General features: G+C 39.4%; 1 protein-coding gene across 2 annotated transcripts; it reads left to right on the forward strand.

Moving 5' to 3' along the window:
• Positions 1-26,162, forward strand: MEP1B (meprin A subunit beta). 2 transcript variants are annotated; one of them, XM_027883168.1, is made up of 16 exons: positions 1-69; positions 4,221-4,239; positions 4,425-4,475; positions 4,579-4,622; positions 5,604-5,676; positions 6,747-6,864; positions 11,035-11,213; positions 13,197-13,415; positions 16,559-16,711; positions 17,435-17,650; positions 20,115-20,582; positions 22,111-22,293; positions 22,683-22,722; positions 22,753-22,911; positions 24,826-25,027; positions 25,985-26,162. In XM_027883168.1, exons 1-16 carry the CDS (start codon positions 7-9, stop codon positions 26,000-26,002), a joined length of 2,205 nt encoding a protein of 734 aa, XP_027738969.1. In that variant the 5' UTR covers positions 1-6; the 3' UTR covers positions 26,003-26,162. The 2 variants fall into 2 exon arrangements, with proteins under 2 accessions (XP_027738969.1, XP_027738971.1); XM_027883170.1 differs by lacking the exons at positions 22,683-22,722; positions 22,753-22,911; positions 25,985-26,162 and having other exon boundaries at positions 24,826-24,940.
• The last annotated feature ends 966 nt before the right edge of the window (positions 26,163-27,128 follow it).

Genomic DNA, 27,128 nt, shown 5'->3' on the forward strand with positions numbered 1-27,128 from the left:
AACAACATGAACTTGTTTTCTGTGTCTGTGCTTCTAACTTGGCTTCTTCTTCAGGTGGTCTGGAGTCTGGTAAGAAAACAAAGAATATATATTCTTTATATGGTTGAGTAACTAATGCAACTTAAGATGAGTTTGAGAGGAAAACTATTAAGTATGTTGATTTTGCAATATAAGAATTCTATTATCATCTGCATTAGAGAGAGAGAAGATTTCTGTTTCCTGGGGGAAAGTGTTGCTCTTTTTCATAGACCTGGCTATACATAGAAAGAACTTATCTTGTGTTCCTCATCTAAGCAAGTTGTCCACTAGTACTCAAAGTGCCATTACCAGAATAACAAGTCTGGGGTTAGAAACAAAATAAGTACTGAAATGTATTTCACTACTCCATATTTAAGTGGATTTTTTTTTTTCTGTAACACAATATATTTGGTATTGAAAGTGATGCCTTTCTAGCCACTGGATATACTTGGAAATGACTGCTCCCTGTTCCTCCAATCCAGCCGAAATATTTAAGGTCAAAAAGTAATAGTTGAGATTTTTATATTTCCTGTCTTTTGTAGTGAAATATAGCGTTTTGGTCATGTTGGGATGCTTTGTTGTAGAGGTCAGGAATTTTTGGTGATGCACAATATAATTAGTTTGGAGAACAGAGGTTGTTGACCAACTGTTCATAGTGTCAGGGTAATCTACAGTGTAAGGTATTGCTTTTTGTGACATGATCTAAGTGCAATAACATTATCTGAGTTATGCAACTTAACTATTTGATTCTATGAATCCACCTTCTGTATCTCACTGTGGCAGCCTTGTATTCTTCCTCTCCACTAGCACATGTTCATACATCTCCCTAAGACAAGAGCTCAACCTCACACTCCCAACTTTCCCATAGTCCGCCTGTATCCCCCACTACCCCAATCCCACACGTCTGTTTCCGTTACCTGTTCCTCTTCCCCAGCCTTTTGGAAACTCAAGTCTCAGCCTTGTTTAGATTCCACTGCAGGCTGTGTTAAAGCCCATAGTGGGTGATGCAGGGTGCTACTAACATCTACAAGTTATCTGACATCAAACTGATTCCTGATAACCAAGTCTTGTGTGAGAGTGGCTTCTGATCACTAGGGCTAATTATTAAATTCCCATGGCCAGGAAGAGCCCATTTCATATTTCTGGATGCCAATACTAAAATTATATAGCCTGAAGAAAACAGTGCTAAGTTAGGGTGTCATCCAAAGCAGCTGAATATATTCCATCTGAGGTTTATGGTAAGACAGGGAAATTTTCATCAAATGATTTATCACATCCTTGAATAGACTTCCAAGTGAAGTGGATCAACTTATGGAGATGCCAGGGCATCATAGTGGTGCCACAGGTACTCTAGGAACATAAGCATTACCCATTTGTTTCTCCAGTGATTACTGAGTGAGTCTACTTACCTAATTTTTACATTACTTCAATAGGTGAGATGTTTCCCATCTGTCCAAGATGCACTTGAATTATTTGCCAGTAAATATGCTTACAAGCCAGGGTTTAACCAACCATTGCTGTATCTTAATTCGCACAAACCACGTTGCCCATGTCCAAAGTTAGGAGCTGATATAAAAAACGTTCAGAAATTTGTGTGAGTGAATAAATTAGATTCCTGTTTGGTACACCTCAGCTTACACAACCTTCCTCTATATGTGACTATGAACTGTGAAATTGTTGTGTATTTACAGTACTTCCACAGGCTTCATCATATAGTTTGTTAGGCTGGTATTGAGACCAAAGTCATTGCCACAGAAACAAATGATACTTGTATGCAGAGATACTCTCTTTGAAACAGACTGTTTTGGTGTTGAGATTCACAGGATTAAAGACCTAGTTTTGTTGGGAAAGAAGTGAAAAGAAGTGATGGAAGGGATTCCTTTGGCGTAAAACATTCAGTGGCAGTTCTCGGACACCGAGGACCAGCCTGGATTTCGCTGAGTTGCTGAATTTGGCATTGCTCAGTCATGGACTCACTTTTTGATTTGTGCACCAAAGCATGACTATACTTAGCTACATTGATTTCAGTTTATGAGCTTTTACTGCTGCTAGAGGAACTTTTCCAGGAGTTAGCCAGTTTGTACCTTTGGCACAGTTATACTTTCTGATTAGTAAATATGAGTGCATTGTAGTTTATAGTTATTGAAACTGTAGAAACATGTTACTCCCCATTAATGGTTACAGTTCAAAATGGGTGTTACATACTTTGCCCATGTACTTTCAGCTTGTTTTACAAGCTGCACCTTCGTTTCAAAACTTGAGTATGTGTATACTGTCACACAGTGATAACAAACTGTCTTATACACTGATAACAAAATATAATGATAAATGTGCAATAAAACTTCATCATGTAGGAGGAGCCTATTGACATCTCAAATATGTGGATGATTTGTCCAAAAAAAGATATCTGGGGTTATTAAACTGTATCTGTATACAGTTATATGCTTTTTTTCTATGCTTTTTTTCTATTCCCCCCTCGCCCCCCCCGAAGTCCCCTTCAGGAAGAGGAGTTAACCTGAATGATAACTCTGAATAGTTAACTCTGAAATGTGAAATCAAAATCAATCCTTCGGCATTTTCATCTGCAGAATTCTGGAACCAGTTTTTCATTGGACTCGATCAATTTTCTACAATGATACTCGGCTTTTAAGAGTCACCTATCTTAAAATCTACCAAATTTTAAAACCACTCAAAAATGCAAACTGCAGATATAGGGCTGTTTCAGGAGAAATTCAACCAGGAAAAAGATTCTATTCAATTTTTTCTGTAACCAACACTTCAAGGTCAAAATCCTGCCTTTAGACTGAGCAAGGATATATGTGGGTAGTACTTTTCATTAAAAAAATTAAGAAGTTAAATTAAAAACTTCACCTGTTTATATAACAGATATTAAGGGTTTGACTGTGCCAGCTGATACCAGGGAGGAATTATCTCTCTTAAAAACCTACAAAATCTAGCCTCTGATTTGTTTTGGCAAAAGAAAGTTTTCCCCTCTAAGGCAATGAGAATAAATTTTTAAAATCTGACAAAAACTCTGAAGGAACAGTTTGAGTTAATCTTAGTTCAGGTGAATCAAAATCATAAAATGAGATTTCAAACTTTTGTATTTGCAGTATTTTTTCTGCCATTTTCTGAAGTTTTTACAAGACAGTCATTTGAGATTAAAAATTAATCTTCCATTACAAAGCTAAAATAGGGCCTTCTGACAATTTCAAAGCTCTCTTTCTAAATCTTGAAATTTTATGGAAGGTAGAGTTTTTTTCTGTATTTGGTTAAACATTTTATATGAGTGTCATCAGTTTTAAGGCTCACAATTTATTACCCTCAAAATTGTTCCCATCATTACGTGTCAAAAGTTAGGCGTAGAAGAACATGTGCATTTGAATCTCACTTGAATATTCTGACCATACTTTTATCTTACACATCATACAGGTGGTAGAAATTACCCCAATTAATATTCCTGGGAACTGCATGGACTTGACTTTTGCCATTTTTCAGCACTCTGAACTTGTATTGGTCATTGCTTCTAATGAAGGCTGCAGATGTTTATCACACTGGAAAAAATAAGTCCTACCTGCAAAACTTCATGTACAAAAAATAAATTATTTAAATGAAGAAAGAAAACCATTTCATGCTGTTTTGCACAATTGCTGTTGTATCTTGCCATTTGCTATATCACTGAACTGGGGCTGAAGTGAGCTGGGCTGTGTACTCAGTCCTTCAAAGTCTTGCCGTATGATGGCAGACCACTAATTCTGTTCTCTCATCTTCAGCTTTACAATGGAAAGTTAAGCATAAATTCCATAGGTTCTTCACAGCTTCTGATAGTAGCAATACTTGATTCCATAGAAACAATAACCTCTTTTTTTTTTTTTTTTCCCCTGTTTGTGAAGGACCATTCAGTACTACTTGAGTTGTGAGAGGAAACCTCACAGGAGCAGTACTGGGAAACTTACTTGATTACTTGATTCATACTTGTTGGGCAGCCTGAGGTGGGGAGGGCAACGAAGCTGACAGATGAGCAAATGAAGTATTCCAGTCAAATGAGGAGGCAGTGGGCTCAGTCAATCCAATACAAAGCCATGTGCTAAGTGCTGTCAGTTGAGCTTGAATCGCATCTCTAATATTGTAGAGAGAGTAATGTGAACTGCATTTCATCATGTGCCTTTCTAATAATACCTTTTTTTTCTTCCCCCTTCCAGCCTGCTCCAGAGACAACTGGTGAGTTCTGTTTAGAGATCTATTTGTATGCACAGGAGGCAGTCAACAGAACCAGCTGCTTGTAAACATCGCTAGGACAGACACAGATTTATAATTACTGTTATTGTTATTGCATTAATTTTCACACTTCATAAAGATAACAGCAAGGGCTAATGTCCTACCTCACTTGTCTTTTTATTTTTCAGAAGTGGATGTAGATGGAGGAATTGAACGAGACATCTTTGACATCAATGAAGGTTTATCAAAATTCAATTTCTCTTTTAATTCTTTTTGGTAATTTTCATTATACTAGCCACAGATCAATACAATAACCGAATGTTTATATCCTCTTCCCTTTAGCTTTAGGACTAGACCTTTTTGAGGGAGACATCAAACTTCATGGGGTGAGTTCAAATATAAAATATAAACCCAGAAATGTGTCATTGACTTATGTAATGTAAAGTATCACTGGCATGGAAATTCTATTACAATAAATGTTGTTTATGTAACAATAAACTGAAGATGTTTGGGGGTGGAATTCTACCAAATGTCATAGACGATGAAGGAGTCAGGAGCATTTGCAGAAACATTATCCAGCATGAAATCTGTTTAGCCATTAGATCAATATTATTAACTTCTTGTTTCCTTTACTGAGTTTTTTTATGTTTGAGCTTTTAAGAGATTCAGCAGCACTGATAATCATCGAGGCAGATTAATATATAAAAAAATTATTCTTTTATCTGTACAATATTTATTTTGAGCCAATTAAATTTACTGAGCAGTGCTGCAAAACATCCATCATACAGATTGACTAAAACCAATGGAAAAATTAGATCTGTAGTACCACATTTTAAAGCGTCTGACAAGCATCCTTATCTCATCAATTAAAAAAAAATAATTGGATTTACATCTCAAAAATAGCTAGTAGGAAACCCCGAAAGTGTCTTGTAGTCTGAAGGATGATAGTGTTTTACTCTCCCTTTTGGGAGATATGCTTTGGCTGAGCATGTCAGTGAAAGCAAGGATGGTGCTTGCTAAAGGCATGGAAACAAACCCTTGCATTATGAAAAATTAAAAAATTATTAATACTTGTTCAGTTTTCAATACTTTAAATCTTAATGCTTCCCATATGAGCTGAAGCTCCTATGCACATGCATCAAAAGCTCAGGTAATTACTGTGGAGAGAGGGGTGCAGAAGCTGGAGACACTGGTAGAAGGGAGTGAAGGGATTTCAAACTCGAACCTTAGACCTCTGAGTTTTTCTGAGTTCATTGTTTTCCTTTATGCTTTATTTGGACCTGTAGGTTTGCTAACACTATTGTAGTCCCTGATGCTAAATCACTTTTTCCTGAGGACTACATATGTCTCTTCTTTCTTGGATGCAGGAACGAAACTCCATCATTGGTGACAACTATCGGTGGCCCCATGTTATTCCCTACGTCCTCGAGGACAGTCTGGGTACAGTATTTACCCTTGACAATGTCTGTATGTTGTGTTGATTGAAATGTTAAATACAGCTTGATAAAGCTTCTGTGACATCCTTTCCTCTTAAGTCTAGAGCAGGCATTTCCCAGAGCAGGAATGGGGCTGAGTGGGCACAAATAGGGTATATAATCTTGGTATTGGTGCTGGCTCTCACCTCCTTTCTTGAATTATTCTCATTCTGCCATTGCTATGGCCCAGCAGGTTAGTTTGGTTTTGAAAGCTTGTGTCTGAGGCATGAAACTCTACTAAGCAGAAGTAAAAAGAGGACACCGAAGATCTTTTTGAAGCCCTTTACAGCATCTACAGCACTGAAGGCAAAATGGCATTCTGACAGGCAGAGTCAACGACACATTGCTGAGTCTCCTAATGTGGGCCAGGGACACATCATAGTTTGTCTCCATCCCTTTGAATCTGCCTGCCTGTGGCTCTGGATGGCAGAGGTGGGCAGTGAGACAGGGAGCTGTAGTTCTTACTGATACCACAGAGGGAAGATTACATGGTGTGGGGTCATCCCCAGTTTAAAGTCAGATCTAAGATGGGCTGAAACTATGCAAGTTTCTTAGAGGAGATAACCCAGATATAATGTGAGCATTTCAGATCCTGGAGAAATTCTGTGAGAGATCTGTAGCCTGCCTTCTGTACTAGGTAAAATCTGATGTCTTTGTTGCTTATGTATTTAATACTTGCTTATGTAAATCTCAAAAAAAGTAAATGAAAGAATTTACAAAATTAAGACCTATGCACTATCATATTTTATATACTCATCGTGCCATACTTTATACATAAGTACCTAAGATAAATTACATGGATGTGGGGGAAAAGGCCTTTTCTCCACAAGTGGGAGCAAAACAAGAGGAAGATACAGTGTCACAACAGCCTAAGTTATGTTTCTTAGGTCCCTACTCTGGTCTTAATCCAGAGAAAAGCCTGCTCATTTTGATCAAAGATAGCTGGAGCAAGACCCACCCTTAGAACTTGCCCCATACAGATAATAATACAAATCTGTTGCTTCAGTATTGACAAGAACACTGTTTGCTTTGCAGAAATGAATGCTAAGGGACTCATCCTCAAGGCATTTGAACAATATCGACTGAAAACCTGTATTGACTTTAAACCTTGGGAAGGGGAGAAGAATTACATATCTGTGTTCAAAGGAAGTGGGTAAGAGGAGCAATTCAAAATAACTTTGATTCTGTTTGCCTTCAGACTATTTTCATGGCCAATATTCACTCTAAAACTCACATATCTGATTATAATTTTGTATTTTTGTTGTCTTCGTTTTCCCAGTCTTTTTTAAACTGGAAATTGTAGTAGTTTCCGACGCAGGTATTACCTTAGTAATAATGAACAATTACTTACTGAAACTTATTTTTAAATACAATATTTTTATATATATTTTAAATACAATATATTTAAGTCCTTTAAGAGGTAATTTTCTGGACATGGTAAAATGTATCAGAAACAAGGCAGTTATGTTCTTGACTGATCTTTGGATATATGGAGTATCACTTTCAAATGGTTATTCTTACTATACCTTAGTATGTAGGGAAAAAAAATCCCAGAAGAAATGGGATAGTTCTAACTGTGGGGCAACGATTTTTTTTGAATATAACAATGAAATTGCATTTGAACAATGTTACACCAGCACTCAGATGTAAGAGCAATATTTTTAAACACTGTGCAACACTGACATATTTTACTGAGGTTTCACTTTATTTACCTCCTTTGGTGAACAGTTATGTTATTTCACCTTAAATTTTGCAAAACAAGACTCCAGTAAAGAAGTTAAAATTGCCCCACCTTCTTTCCTTCTAAGACAGCCTCTGTCAAAACAGTGCAACAAGAATAAATATATTCTCCACTCTATGCTGAACCATTTCTCCTTCAGAAAAGGTGAACAGGGAGAGCTTGATAGCCTGGTGAGGAAATTTGCTTTCAGAAAATAATTTCCTGATATGAGAATGCATTCATAAATGGGAAAAGATTTTCTGATAATAAAAATGTTTCTTTTTCCCTTTGGCTTGTTCTGAGATATTTGTAGCAGATAATTATTTCAAAATTTCTTCAGTCTTGGGCTCTTTGTATTTTCTGCTATTCACGCTGTACATATGACATTGAAACTCAGCTCTAAAAGATGTATAAGGGGAGACTCGGGAAGTCTGTGCTAATGACTCTGGCTTTTTGAGCTAGATGGAAAACTCATGTAGCTGAATTTTTTAATCCTTGTTCCCATAAAGTATGCATTAAATTTGCTAATAATTGTACCTGAAAAAGAACCACAATATTTAGCCTATAGCACGTAGGAGGCCTCTGCACAATGTTTCATTTATATGTCTGTTAAAAATAGATGAGTCATGGTGATGAAGAAGACGAATCGTTCTAGTTGTATAGCATTTCTTACACTCACTGCCTAGTGTATTTCTTGCCCTGAAATGTTTCTATCACCTCAGCTGACACATCTGCAGCAGCACTTTTAAAAAGGTTGGAACAAAATGGTGCAGTCTCCTGAAAACAACCATCCAGTTTCAGTGAGTCAGTTTGGGCTGAACAAAGAAATCAGGACTTACCCTGTATGAACTGCCTTTCATTTCACTCCTCTCCTAACTTTGGATCTAGTGGAACAAGGTGTAAGCTGGGTAAACCAACCCGTTTCCCCTTTGCTGTTCCTAATATTTTGGGATTTTTTTTTTTAATCAGCTAGGACTCTTCTATCTGCTGACTAAAGACCTCAGTCCAGAGGTACAGTGCAGACAGGCACACAAAGTTCCTGGCAGCATAGTTTTACCACACCAAGAAAAAGTTGATAAATCATCCTTGCCTTTCTGATCTTGGCTTGCATCTATAAAACAGAGGAATGTGGGGGAACTTTGTGTCAAAAGGATTTGTAGTAGGCCATAAAGTCCTCATCTGAATTGCCCTTTTGAATTCAAACTAAGTAAACCACAAAAGAAGCCAGCTGCCACTTTCCTGGGTTGACTGCCCTGTGTAAAAATACGTTTGTAGTCTCTGATGTATGTACACAGTGTAACAACACTCAGTACAAAAAGCCCTCTCCATGTACACATTCTTCATCCTACCATTCACCACGCCTTGGCTACTGCCTCTGCTATGATAACGGGTATATAGTTATAAAACTGAGTAGAGGTATGTGTAAGGTTTTCTAGCACACAGCCCTCCACCTCACGCTCTACCCAGATCTATACATCTGCAGCAGGGTCTATTTAAAGATTCTTTCTTGACTCCAGCCTATGTGCTGAGCAAAATACCGGGGGGATTCTTGTGAATTACAGAGATGCAGGAGTATCAGATGTGGCAAGTGCCTGCAAAGCTCACGGAACAGTCTGGGAAACTGCTACGGATGTACCATTTCTCCTTAGTCTTCTCGTGAAGAGAAGGATTCATTCCGCAGGAAAACTAGCATGGTGTGGTAGATTCAAGTGGTTAGCAGATCAGGGAGGATCGATGTCATCTCTACTATTTCCACATGGAAAATCAGTTGTTCATGGAGCACTCCTGAGAGGGCAATTCATCTCTTTGCCACTGTGGCGCACAGCAAAGGGAATCCATGTGGATTTAGAAGTGGGTTGAAACAGGTCCCTGGCTAGCCAGCTTGCTGCTGGTAAGTCAAAGTGCCTGTGAGCTAATACTGGTGATCTGTGATACTTTGGGAAGGAAATCAGTAGCAGGACATTAGCATAAAATCATATCTGAAATGAGTGGCACCATTGCTACTGATGGCATGTGGCTGTTTACAGCCCACCTTCCAAAAAGAGGGCTGGTGGGAGTAGTCAGAGGAGGTAGTTCTCTGTGCCTCTACCCTCTGATAGCCATGCAGACAGCATTGAGTCAGTGGCGATAGAGGTCTCACACTCCCAGGGAAGCTGGGACTCTCCTCCACTTTTTCTCCCCTCCTGAGGACACTGCTAACAAGGGGTTCCAGGTGCCCATTGATCTGGAGTGCCCTGTCCCGCTTGCCTAAGTTTTATTCTCAGTGCAGGGTGATGCAGACCATGTATTTATTCCCTCTGTGGCTGTAGAACGCTGGTGTTGTAGGTATTTGGCAGTCTGAGGGCAAAGGGAAGCTGCATCATTTGGATGTTAGTTTTGCCAGGTGTCCTGGGTATACCCGTAGCCTGCTGTGCTCTGTGTGGCAGCTGTGAAGCCAGAGGTGGCTTTGATACAAGGTAGACTCAGACCTGTGATGGACTTCTCATAGTTCTGCATAACACGAGAAAAAGCTGCATAATCACTATGAGGCCTTGTTCAGGGGAAGCCCGTGAAATTATGAATGCTACATGTGCTCCTTCCCAGGTCTCATGTTGTGATTTTAATGAGTAATCAATAGCCAAGGCCTGTGTTGCTCTGTGGAAAAAGAAATACTGGAGAACATGTGGCACTAATAAATTACAGAGTTCAAAAGTGCATGGTATGCTTATATTTTAAAATTTCTGAAGCGATAGGGCCGCAAATCCTATGGCATATTTTGTGCCCGATTAATTTTATGTATTTCATTGGGCAAGTATTGATTTATTTGCTGCATAAAATATCAATTTAAATGTAGCTCTCTGTGCTTGCTACTTTGTGGACATGGGGTGCCATTTTATTGGCTTGTGCAGATAACACACTAAATTTTTTTATCATTTAATAAAAACTTCCAGCACAGCTGTGGTTTTGCTGTTCCTTGTGAGTGTGTGTCAGCAGCAAGTGATCTAGCACAGCAGCTCACGGAGAGCCAGAAAAAAATGAGCTTCTGAAAAGCACTGTCAAGTCCACCAACCTGTCATAAGGCAAGCACAGCCATGCAGAATCCCACCTTACCTGGCAGCCACAAACCCACGCAAAGTAAAAGGCCAAAACAGCGCAGAGAGAAGTAGCTGCAATGGCAGAGGCAAGAATGTCTGTGAACCTGGTTCCTCCTAGGATAGGGAGAGGCTCAAAGGGTTCTCACAGTCATGTACTGTGGTCCAGCTGGAAATTGTTAATTTGCAGTAGCTTAAACTAAGTCATGTGCCTGTGATGTTCCAGAGTACCAACAAAATCTTCACCAGTTTTCTTCTGCCACAAATAACTCAGCATTTTTCTGCTAAATAAAACACACTGGAAGCAGTACAGCCAGATCCGGGGAACTGCTTATTCTTCAAAACAGAGCTAAATGTGAGAAGAAAGTATATGGTAAGGAGCAGATCAATGAAAAAGTGCTCACTGGAGCAAAATGTGACTTCAGCGCTCAGTTTAAAAGTATACCTGTTGCACAGACTGATTCTGGAGTTTGCTTGGCATGGGGGTGGTATGTATTTCACAGAGCCCTCTCTCATTTTATTTCAATGATAGCTGCTGGTCCTCAGTGGGAAACATGCAAATGGGGTTGCAGCAGCTCTCCATCGGAACCAACTGTGACAGAATTGGGACAATCCAGCATGAGTTCCTGCACGCCCTGGGATTCTGGCATGAGCAGTCACGGTCTGACCGGGATGACTATGTGACCATTGTCTGGGACAGGATTCAGTCTGGTCAGTCACTCCCCTGCTTTTCCTTTCAGGCCCTGGTGCTAGGGTGTTTAGCTGTGGAACATCCCTTCCAGCCATCCTTTTGTGGTCATGCTATTCTCTTACCTGGACTTACTTTTCAAAGCCAGTAGATAAAAAAATTAAATGTCAAGGGACATCTGTTTGGTACAGAAGTCCTCATTTGTTGTTGCTGTGGTTATTTCTTGTGCCATGGCAGTTCTCAACCCCCTAACTAGAGATCTGAGTCCTGTTGTGCTACATGTTGTGGAGAAGTGCAGCAGGAGAGAATAATTCAATTTGTTTAAATGACTACTTTAAAAGCACTGTTACTCTGGGAGCCCTTAACAAAATAAAAATAACTAAAAAAACCCCACCCACTCTGAAAAACCAGTGGGACCAAAACCAGTAGAAAATCTCCAGGGAAAACACTGGTTGTTCTCTTTCTGTCCATAGAGACCCCTTTCAGTTGTCTGCATTGCAACCAGCAGTAACTTTAGCAATACAGCTTGTGGATGTAAGTGTAGGCATATTTGGCCCAAGCCTGAGAGCTGGCACAGGATTCCTCAGGACCCTGTTCTGTCTTCGCCTCTCTAGTTTGTCGTTGTCCTCTGTGACTTTCAGGCAGTTCAAAATCAAAGCTATATACACAGACTTGATGCTTTCCTAATACAGGTACACACAGAAGACTGAAAAAGTAGATAATGATTAAACCTAATGCATTATTATTTAGTTGTGATCAATAATTAGGTGCATATTCAAGTATATATTGCAGAGAATGACTTAGACTCAGTTATTTGATTTCCATTATATTTTGCTGACTCTTTAGTGACAAGTTGCACTGTTGGTTGTTAGCCATTTCAAACTGCTGCAGCTTTTTTACACTAACCAGAATATAGTTACTGTATTTTGACTAATTTAAATCTTTACCCTCCATTGGGTAGTTAGCAATGATTTTTTTGTTCATACTTCAGAAAACATGTGGAAGCTTATCCAATGACGGCTTTAACTTGTTTACTATGACCTAAAATGACTAGCAATGGAGAACACAGATTAGAAACAGGGAGGCATTTCAGTTGCAAATTGCAGTAATTTGAGTACTGAAACACTATTTCCACTTTTGGATATTACAAGCCCGTCAAAGATTACAAGCAGTTTCACGGGAAAAAGTTTTCTGGTAAGAAAAAAATGTGGTTCATCATCATGTTATGCTCCAGTGGCTGAAAGAGGAAAGTAAACAACCCTAAGCTGGAAATAAAACTATTTTACAGAGTAAGTACAAGTAAATGACTACAAAAAAAAATTTTTGGGGATCTGATGGATTCTTTTTACTGTAAGAGTTTACATCAAAGCCTGATTCTCTTGGGCAACAAGAACAGTGTGGCCAGCAGGAGCAGGGAAGTGATCCTTCCCCTGTACTCAGCACCGGTGAGGCCACACCTTGAGTATTGTGTTCAGCTCTGGGCCCCTCAGTTCAGGAAAGACATTGAGGTGCTGGAGCAGGTCCAGAGAAGAGCAATGAGGCTGGTGAAGGGACTTGAGCACAAGTCCTATGAGGAGAGGCTGAGGGAGCTGGGGTTGTTCAACCTGGAGAAGAGGAGGCTCAGGGGTGACCTCATCACTCTCTACAACTCCCTGAGAGGAGGTTGTAGCCAGGTGGAGGTTGGTCTCTTCTCCCAGGCAATCAGCAGTAGGACAAGAGGGCACGGGCTTAAGCTCTGCCAGGGGAGGTTTAGGTTGGATATTAGAAAGAAGTTCTTTACAGAGAGAGTGATCAGGCATTGGAATGGCCTGCCCAGAGAGGGAGTGGATTCACCATCCCTGGAGGTTTTTAGGAGGAGGCTGGATGTGGCCCTGAGTGCCATGATCTAGTAGTCACAATGCGGTTGGATCAAGGGTTGGACTTGATGATCTCGGAGGTCTCTTCCAACCCAGTTAATTCTATGATTCTATGAAAAAACAACCTTTCCTTTTATTTTTGCCATTTAGGTAAAGAGCATAATTTCAATAAATATGATGATAAAACATCAGACTTCCTAAATGTTCCCTATGACTATAATTCTGTGATGCACTATAGCAAAACTGCATTCAGGAATGGAACTGAATCCACCATCATCACTAACATACCAGACTTCATGGATGTTATAGGACAGAGAATGGATTTCAGTGATTATGATCTCCAGAAACTGAACCGGCTGTACAATTGCTGTAAGTTTCTCCATCTATTTTATGTTTTATGCTTCTGGTGTTTGAAAGAAATGAGAATGATACATACATGCTTGCACTCATCCAGACACAAGTGAAAGAGATGCTAACATATTTGGAGGAGTGAATTTTGTTAAAAACACCAGAAATAATGCTACAGCTAGAAATAACAGCCCTCCTGCAGAAACACTGCTGAGTAGCAGAGTTTTCTGTGCAATTTTATCTGACCTTTAGTTGAAAACCAGCTTCACTTAGCAGCTGATTTTTGTTCATCCCTTGGGTGGCTGTTTAAAATGTGTGCTTCAGCACAAAGCCTTTTGTTTTTTCTCTGTATTATTCCACAGCTGTTGCTCAGACACTGCACAGAAATGAGTAGCTTAGGCTGTCGTACCTACTCCACTTTCATGGAATCTATGAGATAGAGTGTGTGTTCATACAAAGAGGGTCCAGGGTACAGATGCTGTTATGAGGAAAATGCAAGCTTTTAAATTTTTTTGTTGTTTAGTTTTACACCTGGTCTCTTACAAAAGGGATCAAAAGAGTTATTTTGATCAGGTGGGATTTATTTTAGAAAGCTGAACGAAGGTAAGAGACAGGGAAATAACGATAATTCTATTACCAAACCGGAATACAATTCTGTAATTGTTACTGCATCAGACATGCCCTAGCGCTAGAATGAAAACTTTCACCTCACTGCTTCAGTATCCCAAGTAGTGAGTACTGGCTTGTGATTATATTTTAAGCCTCATTATACAGATACCTTAAACAATTATCCTACTTTTATTAAAACAGTGCATTATTTTGAGCATTCAATTCAGATGAAAATATTTCTATTTCTGTAGGTCTAAACTGAACACTCAGTGTTCAGGCTAAAAGCCTTAGCTTCTAGCACTTGTCACACAGTCAATTAGGCATTATAAAAGTGCTTACAGCTAAGGATGTCTTTAGCAGTGGATGGGGTCTTTCTTCCTCTCCATTAATCTTTCGTGTTTTCCAATGGGGTCCTTCTTCCTCTCCATTAATCTTATATGTTTTCCATCATTCCTGTGCATTGCAGAAATACTTGATGACATTTTAACTTTCTTCTTAACCCACAGACACATTCCCCAAGTGAAATATCTCCCAGTCGTGCTGAAATCAGTGACAAAACCGCCACTGCCTTCAGTGCAGTCAGGATCTGCCCTGTCCACAATCTGTCCCTTGGCTTCATACAGTGTTCACGATATTTGCAGAGACACAAGTGTTTGTCAGGTCACCCACCATTTGCCTAAGTGGCCCCTGTGCCAGGGAGGACAGGTCTTTCCCAAGTCCCAACCCTTGCCCACCCAGCTCCTGGACTGATCCTTCCAGGTTAGAGGGAAGGCTGAGAATGTCAAACACTGTATGGGTGCTAGAGATCCTCCCAGAAGAACCAAAAGACTATTTTGGTTGAAGAACATGTTTTAAAGGAAAGTTTAAGCTGAATTTCTGCTACAGGCCTGTTTGATTAGGAAATTGCATTAAAAATGAAAAAAAAACCACTTTCTTAAATTAAAAATAAAAAAACCCAACAACTCTCAGCATAACAAATCCTGACTGATAGTTTAGAGCTGTTTTTATCTCTGTTTCAAGTCTGTCTTTCAGGCCATATGATAACAGTAGATTTCAGTCTGCTTTCCCCTTCCAGCATATTACTTAACAGAACTGACCATGAGGTTTCCCTCACACGTGGAAAGTTGGGACTCGGCACTCTCCCCCTATATATTTTCCTCAAAGTCCAGTCTTTCACTGCACACCAAGAAAGCATGTGGCTTTGGTTCAGATGGAATTCAAAACCTGCCTCAAGCAGTGCCCACTTCCCCTATTTCAAGAATGAATCTAAGAAATACAACGTAAACTATTGGGTCCTGCTTTTCTCTTTTCCTGTCATTCAGGTCACCACTCCAGCGGTGCTTTCTAGTTAAGTTTTTTTGGCTTCTTCCTTCCTGTTTGGGCAAATCAATTTCAAATTTGGTTTTATGTTTTGATTTCAAAGAGTTCTTTCATCTAATAATTCTCCATTTTTCCTTACCTTCTTTCTCTAGCAGTCAATATAACATTTACTGTGAATATTTTTCTTGGTTTTTACAACATTGTACCAATATTGTATCTTAAAAAATATTAGTCATACAACACTTCTGATGACCTTGCATCCTCTAGAGGGTTGTCAGCTTTCTATGAGGACAGCACAAAATATCTCAGCAGTAAAACTGATTTGGCAGCAGTTCATATCTAAGTGCTTCCCTAAGTTACTGCTTAAGTGAAGCTTTTGGCATGTTATTGAGGTTGAGTTTTGTGATACTCGTTGCATTATAGTGCAATGAAACCTTTAAACCTTTAAGCCACAATATTTTATGTGTAGTTCAAAAAGCATTTTATTAACTTCGTTGTTTTCAAATCATGGCTGGTGTTACACAGAGCTCAGACATGGTACAATGGGAAACAAAATAAAGAACAGGGATAAACCTGGATTGTGCCTTCCCTCACCCATCCAGAGTTTGCTTCAGGCAGAGAAAACATTTCAAATGGTGTTCTCCTCTTCATATTCAACTGACAGTCATCCTTCACTTAATTTTTCACTTGTTGTATGAAAGACTTTGCAAAATTTGTATGACTTGAGAAATCCAATGGTCCCAAGTGCACCTTTGCCAGATGTTTGGGGTTTTCTTTCAGTTCAGCTTTTTGAAAATCAAGGTTTTCTTATTCCAGTGAAAGAACTTCTGCTCTTCTATATTTTAAAATAAGCACTTCAGCTGATCCATTAGTGAACTTTTATTAAAATCTGTGGCCGAGTGTGGACTGGCCTAAAGAAAGCAGTGGAATGAATGGGAAATCTCAGGACCTTTTTACTATAATATGAGTGTGTAGGGATTGTTTTGGTATTAGTGTTCCTTTTATAAATGAAAAATATGATATGATAATTTCTTATTAAAAATTTTATTAATGTCAGTGTTAATCACCAAAAGTTTTGAGTTCCTGAGCATATGAATGTTGATAGCATTTGAAGCCAGTGATTGTTTGGTGTTTGCATTTAGTCTTTGTCTGCTCATGGCTTTGGGTCTTCAGAATTAAAATGTTTCTTCAGTAGAGATTCATGACCTTTTTTTTTTTTTTTTTAAATGTCATAGCCTCCTCACTAAGTTTTATGGACACATGCAGTTTTGAACTTGAAAATATTTGTGGCATGATTCAAAGTCCACACGATAACAGTGATTGGCAGCGTTTGTCTCAGGTTCCTGCTGGGCCAAATACTGATCACACTAATATGGGAGAATGCAAAGGTATGAAAAAAAAGTTCTTATCTTTCTGGGAAGCACTTTCTGCAGTGTCATGTGAGTTCACTTTGAGCTTGGCCTTGTTATCTGTTTGTTTTTTGACAAATGACAGTTTATTTTTTAACTAAGCAACATAAATCTACATACTTAGGGACATCATGTGATATGTTTGATTTTTGCTTATTTGAGAAGATTGAATGCCCTTATCTCTTTTGATCTGTTTTCTAGCCTTAGTATCACATCCCAACATGAGAACTATATAGAGTTCTAACCTATGGTACAGGCACACCAGAAAGAGTGCTGCTTTTCTGAATAATTGCTCAATAACTCCTTGGAAAGGATTAGGATTTTGAAATGATGGATATTATCAGGGCTAAAATGAAGAACTAATTGACAATATATCTCGTTGTATCTGAACTTGTCAGAAAGGTTCATGAGTTCAGAAGCTTAAACCAATCCTCCAGAGTGTCAACTATGAATTACTAGCACTGGGTAAAGAGTAAAAGCACGTGGTTTTCAGTACAAATTGCTAGAGACACCCACATGAGGAAAAAAGTTACAAGGAGAATGGTTCTGCCTTTGGAGAATGTGAACAGGTAACAGTCCTCAGTCAAAGGATTTGTACAGGTCTTCTAGTGTTCTTACAATGCAGTGTTAGGAAAAGCAGTGTGCCAGGAAAATTTTGTTTTCTCTCAGCTCTACCATTCATTTCTTATTGACTTTTGTCAGATTCTGGCTACTTCATGCATTTCAACACCAGTGCTGGAGAAGAAGGAAGCACAGCTCTCCTGGAGAGCCGAATTTTTTATCCCAAAAGGGGCTTTCAGTGCTTACAATTCTATTTATACAACAGTGGTCATGAAAGTGACCGGTTGTATGTCTTCGTCAGGGAGTACACTTCAGCCCATCCGAACGGCACTTTGAGATTCATTGAAGAGATAAAAGGTATGGAAGAAAGTGCTTTTTGTTTTGTTTTGTTTAATCTATATTCAATATTTTTAAAAGTACTGATTGTAGCAAAGTCACTCATTTCCTAGTGTTGTTCTTTGGCTCTTTTTCTGTCTATGTAATTGATTTCTTGCTGGTGAAATTATACCCGATGGATTCTCAGTCAGTTGTTTCCTTATCATATAATAGATTACCACAAATTTCAAACTCTTGCATTATGGAATAGTTTTATCACCAAAATAGATAGAATTCCATGAGCAGTCATTTTAACTGTTCTATAATTGCTACTATCAGTCGCTACAGATGAAATAGAGTAAGTTACAATTATTAAAAAAGTGATAGTAAAGAAATGGAAAGCATATGTGCACTGGAATACTTAATATGCAAGCTTAAAAATATAAATAAAATTTAAATAATTTTTTAACAAGGTTTGACATAACTGAAATATATGGGCAGCAGATCATGATTTGAGTTGATGTTTGAAAAAAATAATTGGGATCTTTAGGAGCCTATGGCCTACAGTTAAGGTCAGTTAATGGAAAGAGCTTTTTAAGCTAGAATTGCCAAAGTCGCCTTATGATTAAATTACTTTCTCAAATATTTAGCTGTTATTTGGTCTCCATTACAGCTACACCTGATTCAGTGTTTTGGTAACATAAGAGTCTACGTAAATTCTTTTACTAAGTAGGTATGAAGTCTGCTTTTCAGTCTCTTTTTACCCCTTTAGGTTCAGCTGCTGCTGCTGCCTGGTTTTTTTTTCCTTTTTCCACTCTTCACCCTGAGGGTTTCGCCACACCATCCCTCTGTGCTTGCTATCAGCATCCTTAATAGAATGAGTTCTGTACCTGGGATTTGCAGTGCTTATTCCAGAAAGTCAGTGCTGCTGAGGCAGATGTAGGTTTCAAATCAGTCAGAACCCTCCAAACTCTTTCAAACCCTACTTTAAAGCCACGCTTCATCCTTGCTCACAAATACTCTTTCATGTATATTAGGTCCCATCTCCCATTCCTGCTTTCTCAAGTCCGTGGTTTCCTTTAAAGTCTCCTATCTCGTATGTGTGTCCAAACAGGCGCCTTATTTTGACAGTCTCTGGCAAAACTTTCAGGAATGGTTTAAGATCATTTTCCCCTCAAGCTGTTTCACTTCTCTCCTGTAAGAAGTTACCCTCACCAACTCAGCCAACGGCCTGGAAGAGACGGTGACACTGCAGCCCCTTCCAGCCACGATCTGACACCCTGGCTGAGCTGCTTATGGGCTTGCACTGAACCACCACCCTTGAGGGGCTGAGGGACAATCTCTGAACCCTTCCCGCTGGTCTGTGGCAGCTGTGGATGCCTTCAGCCAGGAGCAGGGGAGGCTGTGGGCGTGGGACATTTTGCAGCACAGTAGCTGATCTGCTCATTGAGCATGACTCAGAAATCCCAGTCTTGCATATAATATGTGCAGTTCAAAAAACCTTTAGTTTATGCAGAAGGCAATTTCATGGAAAACAGTGGGACGCTTTTCTTACTATTTCTGGGTTTATTTTTTTCCCCCTGATTATAACGGTAATGAAAAATGTCAAGAAATTAAGACTCATATTTGAGATCCATTGTGTTGTGTTTAGGATTGTTAGGAGAGTGACGCATGAGTTCTGTACCTGGGACTGGCACTGCTTATTCCCTGAAGTCTGGTCTTCTGTGCAGATGAACACAAACCAGACAGCAAAACAAACTGTTTTGCTGCGCATACTTTTAATAAAGGGTGTTCTACTTTCATCGGCCTCATAAGGCCTCTGTGCAGAGGTCTTTGCTTTTATGTACACTGCTCTTGAAGTCAAGCAGAATTTGCTAGTGCAGGCACTTTTGGACGCAGCATCAGACTTGCAGTAAGGTTTTATCCCATGAAGTAGGATTTGCAACGGACTGGCTTTAATTCGAACTCAGTACTTTTAACCATTCAATGGGTGAATAGTGCTTCTGCATAGGCAAGCTTCCAATAAGCCATTTAAATATACAAAAACAAATGAATGAACAAGTATTGTAGTTCTAGGCTCCCAGGATCTTCTGAAGTATTTTTTTCTTTGTTGAGGCATGGTTTTGTTCAGTTATTTGAATATAACTTGTTCTGAATTTTTTCTTTTTAATAATACAGGTGACAGACATTTTTATGCATTTCATTATCACAACATCTGGACTGATTTAATGCAGTTTTCTTGAAACATTTAAAAGAGTGGCTTTAAAACCCATCAACAATGTTTTCACTCAAATTAAAGTGCTACTATGCGTATTAAATCTGTTACAAAATTGTATTGAGAAAATATGGTCTTGCACTGAAAAAGTAACATCTACGGAAGAAATATTCCATCACATCAGTGCCAGTGAAACTGAGACATTCTTGCACAGTGTTGGTGTAGGGTCCACAGACCTGTGCAGTGTTTGACTGTACCTCTGACTCAGAAACCTCTGCCATTGTTTTTCAGGTTCACCTGAGACTTACTGGCAGCTCCATCATGTTTCTTTGAATGTCACGAGTAAATTCCGGGTTGTGTTTCAAGGCGTGAGAGGAAGTGGCTTATCAAACGGAGGCCTCTCTATCGATGACATCAACTTGTCAGAAACTCAGTGTCCCCACCATGTCTGGCATATCAGAAATTTCACAAATCTCCTCAACACAAGTCCAGCAGGGGAAGCAGGAAGAATATACAGTCCACCTTTTTACTCTAGTAAAGGATATGCTTTCCAGGTCAGCTTGTACGTAAATGGCACCACTGATAACCCATTTAATTTAGGAATATACTTGTCCTTGATATCTGGAGCAAATGATGATCATTTGCAATGGCCCTGTGCATGGCAGCAAGGTACCATGATTCTGCTCGACCAGCATCCTGATATTCGTCAACGGATGTCAAACCAAAGGAGTATAACAACGGACCCCCAGAAATTATCAGGTTAGTTAAAATCAGGCATGCCACTCAATACATGTAAAACACAACCAAAAGACAAGGAGTCACATCTATTGTGTGTAAATTAGTGCAGCTTGCTTTGGAACGTTTCATCTGTTTGCAGAAACAATATAATTGACCCACAGACAAGAAAAAAATGAACCTACAAACAAGTTAAGCTGGGACCCTGGATTTCAAAGGTGATTTGTGTAAGAAACAGGTGGATGATCTATCCCTAAAGTTTCTTTCATATACTCTGTGAAGATGCATTTATATTTGTTTTAATTAGAATAGAAGTTTTCCAGAAGGCTTGAAAAATACTGAATTAACAATACACAAAGTTCATACCAGATAAAAGTGCAGCTATTAAACAAATCCCCGCCCTCCTTGTCAAAGGTACAGTGGTGTCAGCGCAGATCTCCAGATGGACAAAGTACTGATTCATATTACATAATCTGTACTTGTTCAAGGTGTGAGAAGATAAGGGGCAATTGTCCACAATGACTTGGAGAGGAGGGAGCTGAGGTAAAATATAACTCTGAGAAATGGTAGGAATCTCTAGAGAGAGAGAGAGAGATTTAAGAAAACACCCATCTTCATCACTGGATAAAGATTGGGTATAAGCCAAAATTACTTTCTACGTTGCTGTAAGGGTTTTTCCAAAAGAAACCACCTCCACCACTGATTTGGTTTCCTGGGCTTTTGGACTTCAACATTATAGAAGGAAGGAAGGCACAAAAAATGCCTAATTCACAGTATTATTTTAAAAGTTGTATGTTTTACATTCATTTTTCTATGGTGCTGGCTCTACGTGAAAATGAAGCATGTAATCTGGAAAGACTAAATGTCCTCCCTGTAAAGGAAAGATGCACCACACCATGTCCTCCATAGATGTTTGACATTTTCCCTGTGCTTTCTGCTCTTATGGCCACAGTGGTTAGCCCTTTTCCTTCCCTGACCCTGTGGACATGCAGTCTATTTGCACTCTGCCTCTTCTCCCTTGTTTTGTTCACATATTGCAAATAGTCCCAGATTCCCAAGAAAAACCTTGTAACATGTACCCTTTCTCTGACCAGAGAGGTGTTGGAGCAGGCAGTTTCTTCCCCCTGTGACAGATACTTTCATAGACAATCAGGCTCAGCTTTGAATTTAAAGCAGGGTTTGATGGAGCAGGCATCAGTGATCTGTGATCTTTCAGGTTGTTCAAGTGCCCTGCACCTACTGCAAGGGATCCTCTTTTTTGAGAAGCACTGCATTAACTCATTTTACAGATGATTCATGTGCTACTTATCTTCTTGCCCACTACACTTTAAAGAACTAAAAATAAAATACAGCAGATTTTCAACTAGCTCTCCAGTATCCTCTTCTCCCCCACAGGTTGTTTCCTCAATATATGAGGCTAAACCGAAGCATTGAAGATCTCCATTGTCTTGTGGATCTCATCAGTGTGGAATCTCAGACAGTTGTGATTTCTACTGAGAGAGTAATCCAGAGTGGTCTCACATTCACATTCTTTTATTTTTTTTTTTTCTAGATTCCTCATCAAAATTTTTTTGGGATAGGCCAGATATAGTGGGATCCCCAGCAACTTTTCCCAATGGAACTAACTTCAGGAGAGGTCCAGGATTTGGAACAGCAACATTTTTAACTCATGAGAGACTTAGAAGACGCAACTTTATTAAAGAAGATGGTGTCTATATTCTTTTAACAATGGAAGGTATGTTAATGTAGCTGATACTCTTTATGATGTGGTAAACAATGTCATACACTAAGTCACTAGTGCTATAGGTATAAATACACTTCATGTACTTTGCACATGAGCAGTTTTCGATTTATGCCTGTATCTAAAGCCAAATCATATGTTTGAACAAATTTGTGGATAAATACATGCAAGGTGTAATTCCTTTATCTCACGTGAAGGTGTATAAAACAATGCTAATCCTGTGAAAATTATATTGAATAGAGTAGTTTGAATAAAATTATCTGTTTCTGAAAAAAATCTAGAGGACATTTCCAAATTGCGCTTTATTATAAGAAACTATCTTTGGGATAAGAACAAAAATACCATGAAGTAAAGACCTTATTTCTTGTGGGTTTATCATGCAGATATATCACATCTACTGACAACTAAGCCGAGTGTTTCACCCACTGTTGTTACTAGTACAACACGTGCCAGCACTGTCAAACCTGACTCAAGCCCTACTCCCACCACCAAGCCAGGCACCAACACTGAGCCCACGGCCCCGGAAGAGCCAGAGGGCCCGTCTTTCTGTCCAGATAACCCTTGTGAAAATGATGGTGTCTGTGTCATGGTAGATAGAGCACCAGTGTGCAGGTAACTGCCTTTATTCACTCCCAAATGCAATTCTAGGATGAGTAATGAAAGTTTCTAGTAAAATAAATCTTTGTTTCCTAATGAAAGACAGACTGTAGCTGATTAAGGCAAGTGTTTCCAACTGCTCCTGTGAGACAGGATACAACTGATTTGGGCAACAAAGCCCCTAACCTCAGCACTTGATGATTTTGAAGTACTCCAATTGACTTTCCTGTAAATTACATGTTAAGTGTGTTTATTATTTTCAGTAATGTATTATTCCAAGTCCTTAGAAGTCCCTGTAGTAAAATGTAGAAGTTAAATAAATGCGGTTGAAAGAGCTTTTATATTAGTAGAAAAAATTTTTAATGCTTATCAGGTAGGAAGCAGCATAGACATTATGTTAGAATTTGATTCAGAAATACTGTACAGTGCAAATTATGACGATAAATTGCCAAAGTGTAGTTGCTTGCCTTTGAAACCAGCAATGAAGGCTGAGGACTAAAAGATTGTTTGCCCTGTAAGAAGATTAATATCAACTTTTATTAAACTCTCTGTGGATGCATTTATGTAACCCACCTGCCTGATTAGAGCTGTTCCAGCTCTCAAGCAAACTCCAAGCCTGAAGATAGTGACCTTATATGATGCTGTGCCAGGGCAGGTAGACTGGGGGAGTGCTGTCAGGCAAACATCTAAAGGCCGGGAGCCACAAGAGTCAGGATGACTCATTAAGTATTGTATCTCCCCATTTAGAAACCTTTTAAAAACAGCTCTTGTGCAACTCATCAGAAGCAGGTCACAAATACGAGTAAATGTCAAGAAGCTGTTCCAAAAAGACAAAAAAATATACTGTTATGCCTGATTTCTGAAATATGGAAAGAGAACACTTATTTTCTGACATCTCTAGGCTATTCAAAGCTTTAGTGCCTTTGCAACCTACTTTCCATCCTACAGAAATATGTGACCAGCAGTCAGTTTCCGCTCCAATTTTCTGCTGGGAAGTGAGCGGGAATGTGGCACGGACGTCTGTTCCAGGTGAATCACCTGAAGTCCCCCTCACAGCCAGTATCTTTGCAGCGTACTGCAAATGGACTCATTTCCAGGGCTGAGGGTAGTTCTGAATAAATGGCCTAGACAGGAACTAGAAAATCAATACGTAAGGAGTAACCAAGGTCAGAAAGACAGGGGCAGGTGTGCACTCAGTAGTACTGCACACACGTTTTTTTCTTCAGTTAGATCATTTGGACCCTCATGTGCTCACTATAAAATGTTTCGGAGCTGATTGTGATGCTGGATAAGGTGATGGAATCAGAGCCTGGAGGTTGTTTTCAGTCCTTAAACCAGACAACTGCTAGGATATTAATTTCTTTTCTTACCTGCTTCTTGGAGGAGGGCAGAGGCAGCTCATACAAGTTCTTTAAATTTGAAAAAAAGCCCTTTGTGGCAATGAGAAGGTCTGATTGGAATGTACCACATCTCACTGGAGAAGCACTGAGCAGTGAAAGCGCAATATGGTGGGAACACCTTTGGCTAGCTCAGGCATTGAACTGGGGAGTTCTTGCAGCTAAGTTTTGGCTCACCTGCTGTCTGTTCAGAGAAGCCTTGAGGGTGCTACCATTCAGTGGCAGCAGCTGTATAGATCAGCTGCAGTCAGGTGTTAAGGAGGCAAGAGTATCAGGAAGGAGCTTGGGTTTTGTGGAAAAGGCTCTCTCTGAAGGCATGACCTGTGAAACAGCAGGAAGCTGAAAGAAGCTCATTCAAATGTGCAAGGACAGTGGGCCACTCAAGACAGCTTTAAATAGAAGTCCATTTTAAGATAACTTCATTATACTTTGGGATTTAGAAACTGCATCAGAGATGCTATTTTTCTGAAGTAGACTTTTTCATACCTTTAATCTTTAGGTGATAACATATGTCTGTCCTTTCGCTTTCTAGATGTCCAGTAGGTGACGACTGGTGGTACATGGGAGAAAAGTGTGAAAGGAAAGGCACAGCTCAAGAAAATATTGTAATAGCTGTTTCTTCAACCGTAGCTGTATTTGTTGTAATGCTTATTGTCACTATCACAACTGCAGTGTGCCTTAAAAAGAAATACAGAAAAGGAAAGGAAAACAGGGAGAGCTTGACTCTGGAAGAAGTAAGTATTTTGCCTCTTTCAACAAATACACACACAAATGCACACACACACATCTATATTCACTAAAAAGTAAATAATCAAATTTGGTAAGAAGTAAATGGGAAGATGTCACATTTTTGTAATCTAAAGACTCCAGTTTAGGAATTGAAAAGCTCCATTAAGTGCCATTAATTTACAGCAAAAAGCCCCTTAATTCAAAACCTGCTGTCCTCCACCCAGCACCCCCATACTGGCCCAATGGCAACCTACACTGAGCGGGAGAGTGTGAAGAGGCTAATTTTCAATTTGTGATTAAATCACATTTTCTACTTGGTAGAATTGTGTTTCATCTATTACTGCCTTTTGTGCTAAAGATCCCCCCTTAAAACACCTGGATATGGTGCTAAAAATTCCAGCCAAAAATGTCAGAACAAAAAGCAAATCTAAAAATAATTTACCCTATTCAAAGGCCATTTTTTATGCTAGGAACAAAGTAGCCATGGAAATCATGACTTAGGGAGAGGTAAAAGAAGATAGCAGATTAAAACTATATCTGAGTGACTGGTTCAGAAATGCCTTGCAGTGCATAGCAGCAATGTTTGGGCAGGTTTTCACAGGAAATTTCATAGTCCGAGATGCATGGACTCTTAGTTTAAATAGAGGCTTATCTTGGAAATAGCAAGAGTGACATAGCTTAGAGGGACTCAGAGGGCACCGGGGAAATTTTGTAAGCAAACTGAAGAGGAATGGCCTTCCAGACAGTAGAGTTCCATTTTAATTTTGCACTAATACTCTTTGTGTGATATCCCATTGAGTTGCAGTACCACTGTGCAGTGTCAGATACTTGACACTGTTACTTCATGACCTTCCAATAAATAGTTTCGGTTTCTTTGCAATTAATGCTCTTACACTGTACACATATTTCCTTTCCCTACACACTTTTAAGATGTGGGTTTGTTTTTTTTTTCCCCCACTTAGACTAAAACGTCCTTCTGAAGATAATGCAAATAAGCATCAAAGACACAAGATGAACATCACTGCAAAACCACAACTTCGTCATCATTCTTTCTGCTCCTTTTATCTCAACCATCACGATAAAGGTTTGTAAAGTCTGGAAAATAATTAATCATCTGGATAAAATACTGTGTTTAAGTCAGTGAAGTGTCTGACAGTGTTGTGTATCATCATGCAATGGAGAAAAAAGGAACTTTGTTTTGTAACACGCCTGCCCAGTCCTTCAAGTCTATCTGAACATGAAGAAAATGTATAGAACTGCATCCTGACTTTGAATCAGCACAGCAAAGCCTAGGTTTGCAGTATTATCATTATACAGATGTTTATAATAAAGAGGAGCTGAACTCTGTATTCACAGGGTACCCTGCAGTTCTGAGTCCTGCTACAGCTGTCAGTCAGTAGTGCGAGAGTATTTGGAGTGTGGAAGCATCTGGTTCATGAAGTTATTTGGTTGTGATCTACCTACTATAAAAAAAAATAATAAGTAATGAGGAAAGTGATAAATGAACCTCACAGACACACAAACATTAATGAGGAAGTCACAACAGAGACAGTAATGAGCATCCAGAATGCTTCATCCCCTGATTGATGGTCCTTTAAAGGACCTTCTCAGGCAGAACCTTCAACAATGTCAACCTGAACAACAATTTTTAACTGATAGGAAGGGGAAAACATGATTAGTATGAGTATTATTGGTAAGTTGGAGCTGCTTGGGAGCTATCAGAAAAGGCTTGTGGACTTATGTAAAAATGACTATGGCATTGTTTAGGGGAAGGACCAAATGATCCAAAGAAAAGTGGGGGAAAATGGGGCCAGCAGTTGGGGAGACCAGCCTGCAAAAGAAATCTGTGTGCCAATGACCAGAGGAGACCGCAGGTCTTAGGGACCATGGATCTAGGTACTAGCACATGGAGTGACTGCCATGCAAGGGTCTGTGTGCCAGTAAGTGGAGGGTTGTGGGCCTTAGTGTTTTTAAGTTTAAAGACCAAGACTGAAGGGACTGGTGTGTGTGTTTTGTACGTGTGTTGAAAAGGTCCAGGTGTCAGCAACTGGAGAGGAGGCCATGGGCACCAGGGCTATAGGTGTGGGTTGCAGCAACTGGAGGGAT

The sequence above is a fragment of the Empidonax traillii genome, unplaced genomic scaffold, assembly GCF_003031625.1.
Source record: "Empidonax traillii isolate 1590-97213 ecotype Southwest subspecies unplaced genomic scaffold, ASM303162v1 scaffold119:size1479319, whole genome shotgun sequence".
Lineage (NCBI taxonomy): Eukaryota > Metazoa > Chordata > Aves > Passeriformes > Tyrannidae > Empidonax > Empidonax traillii.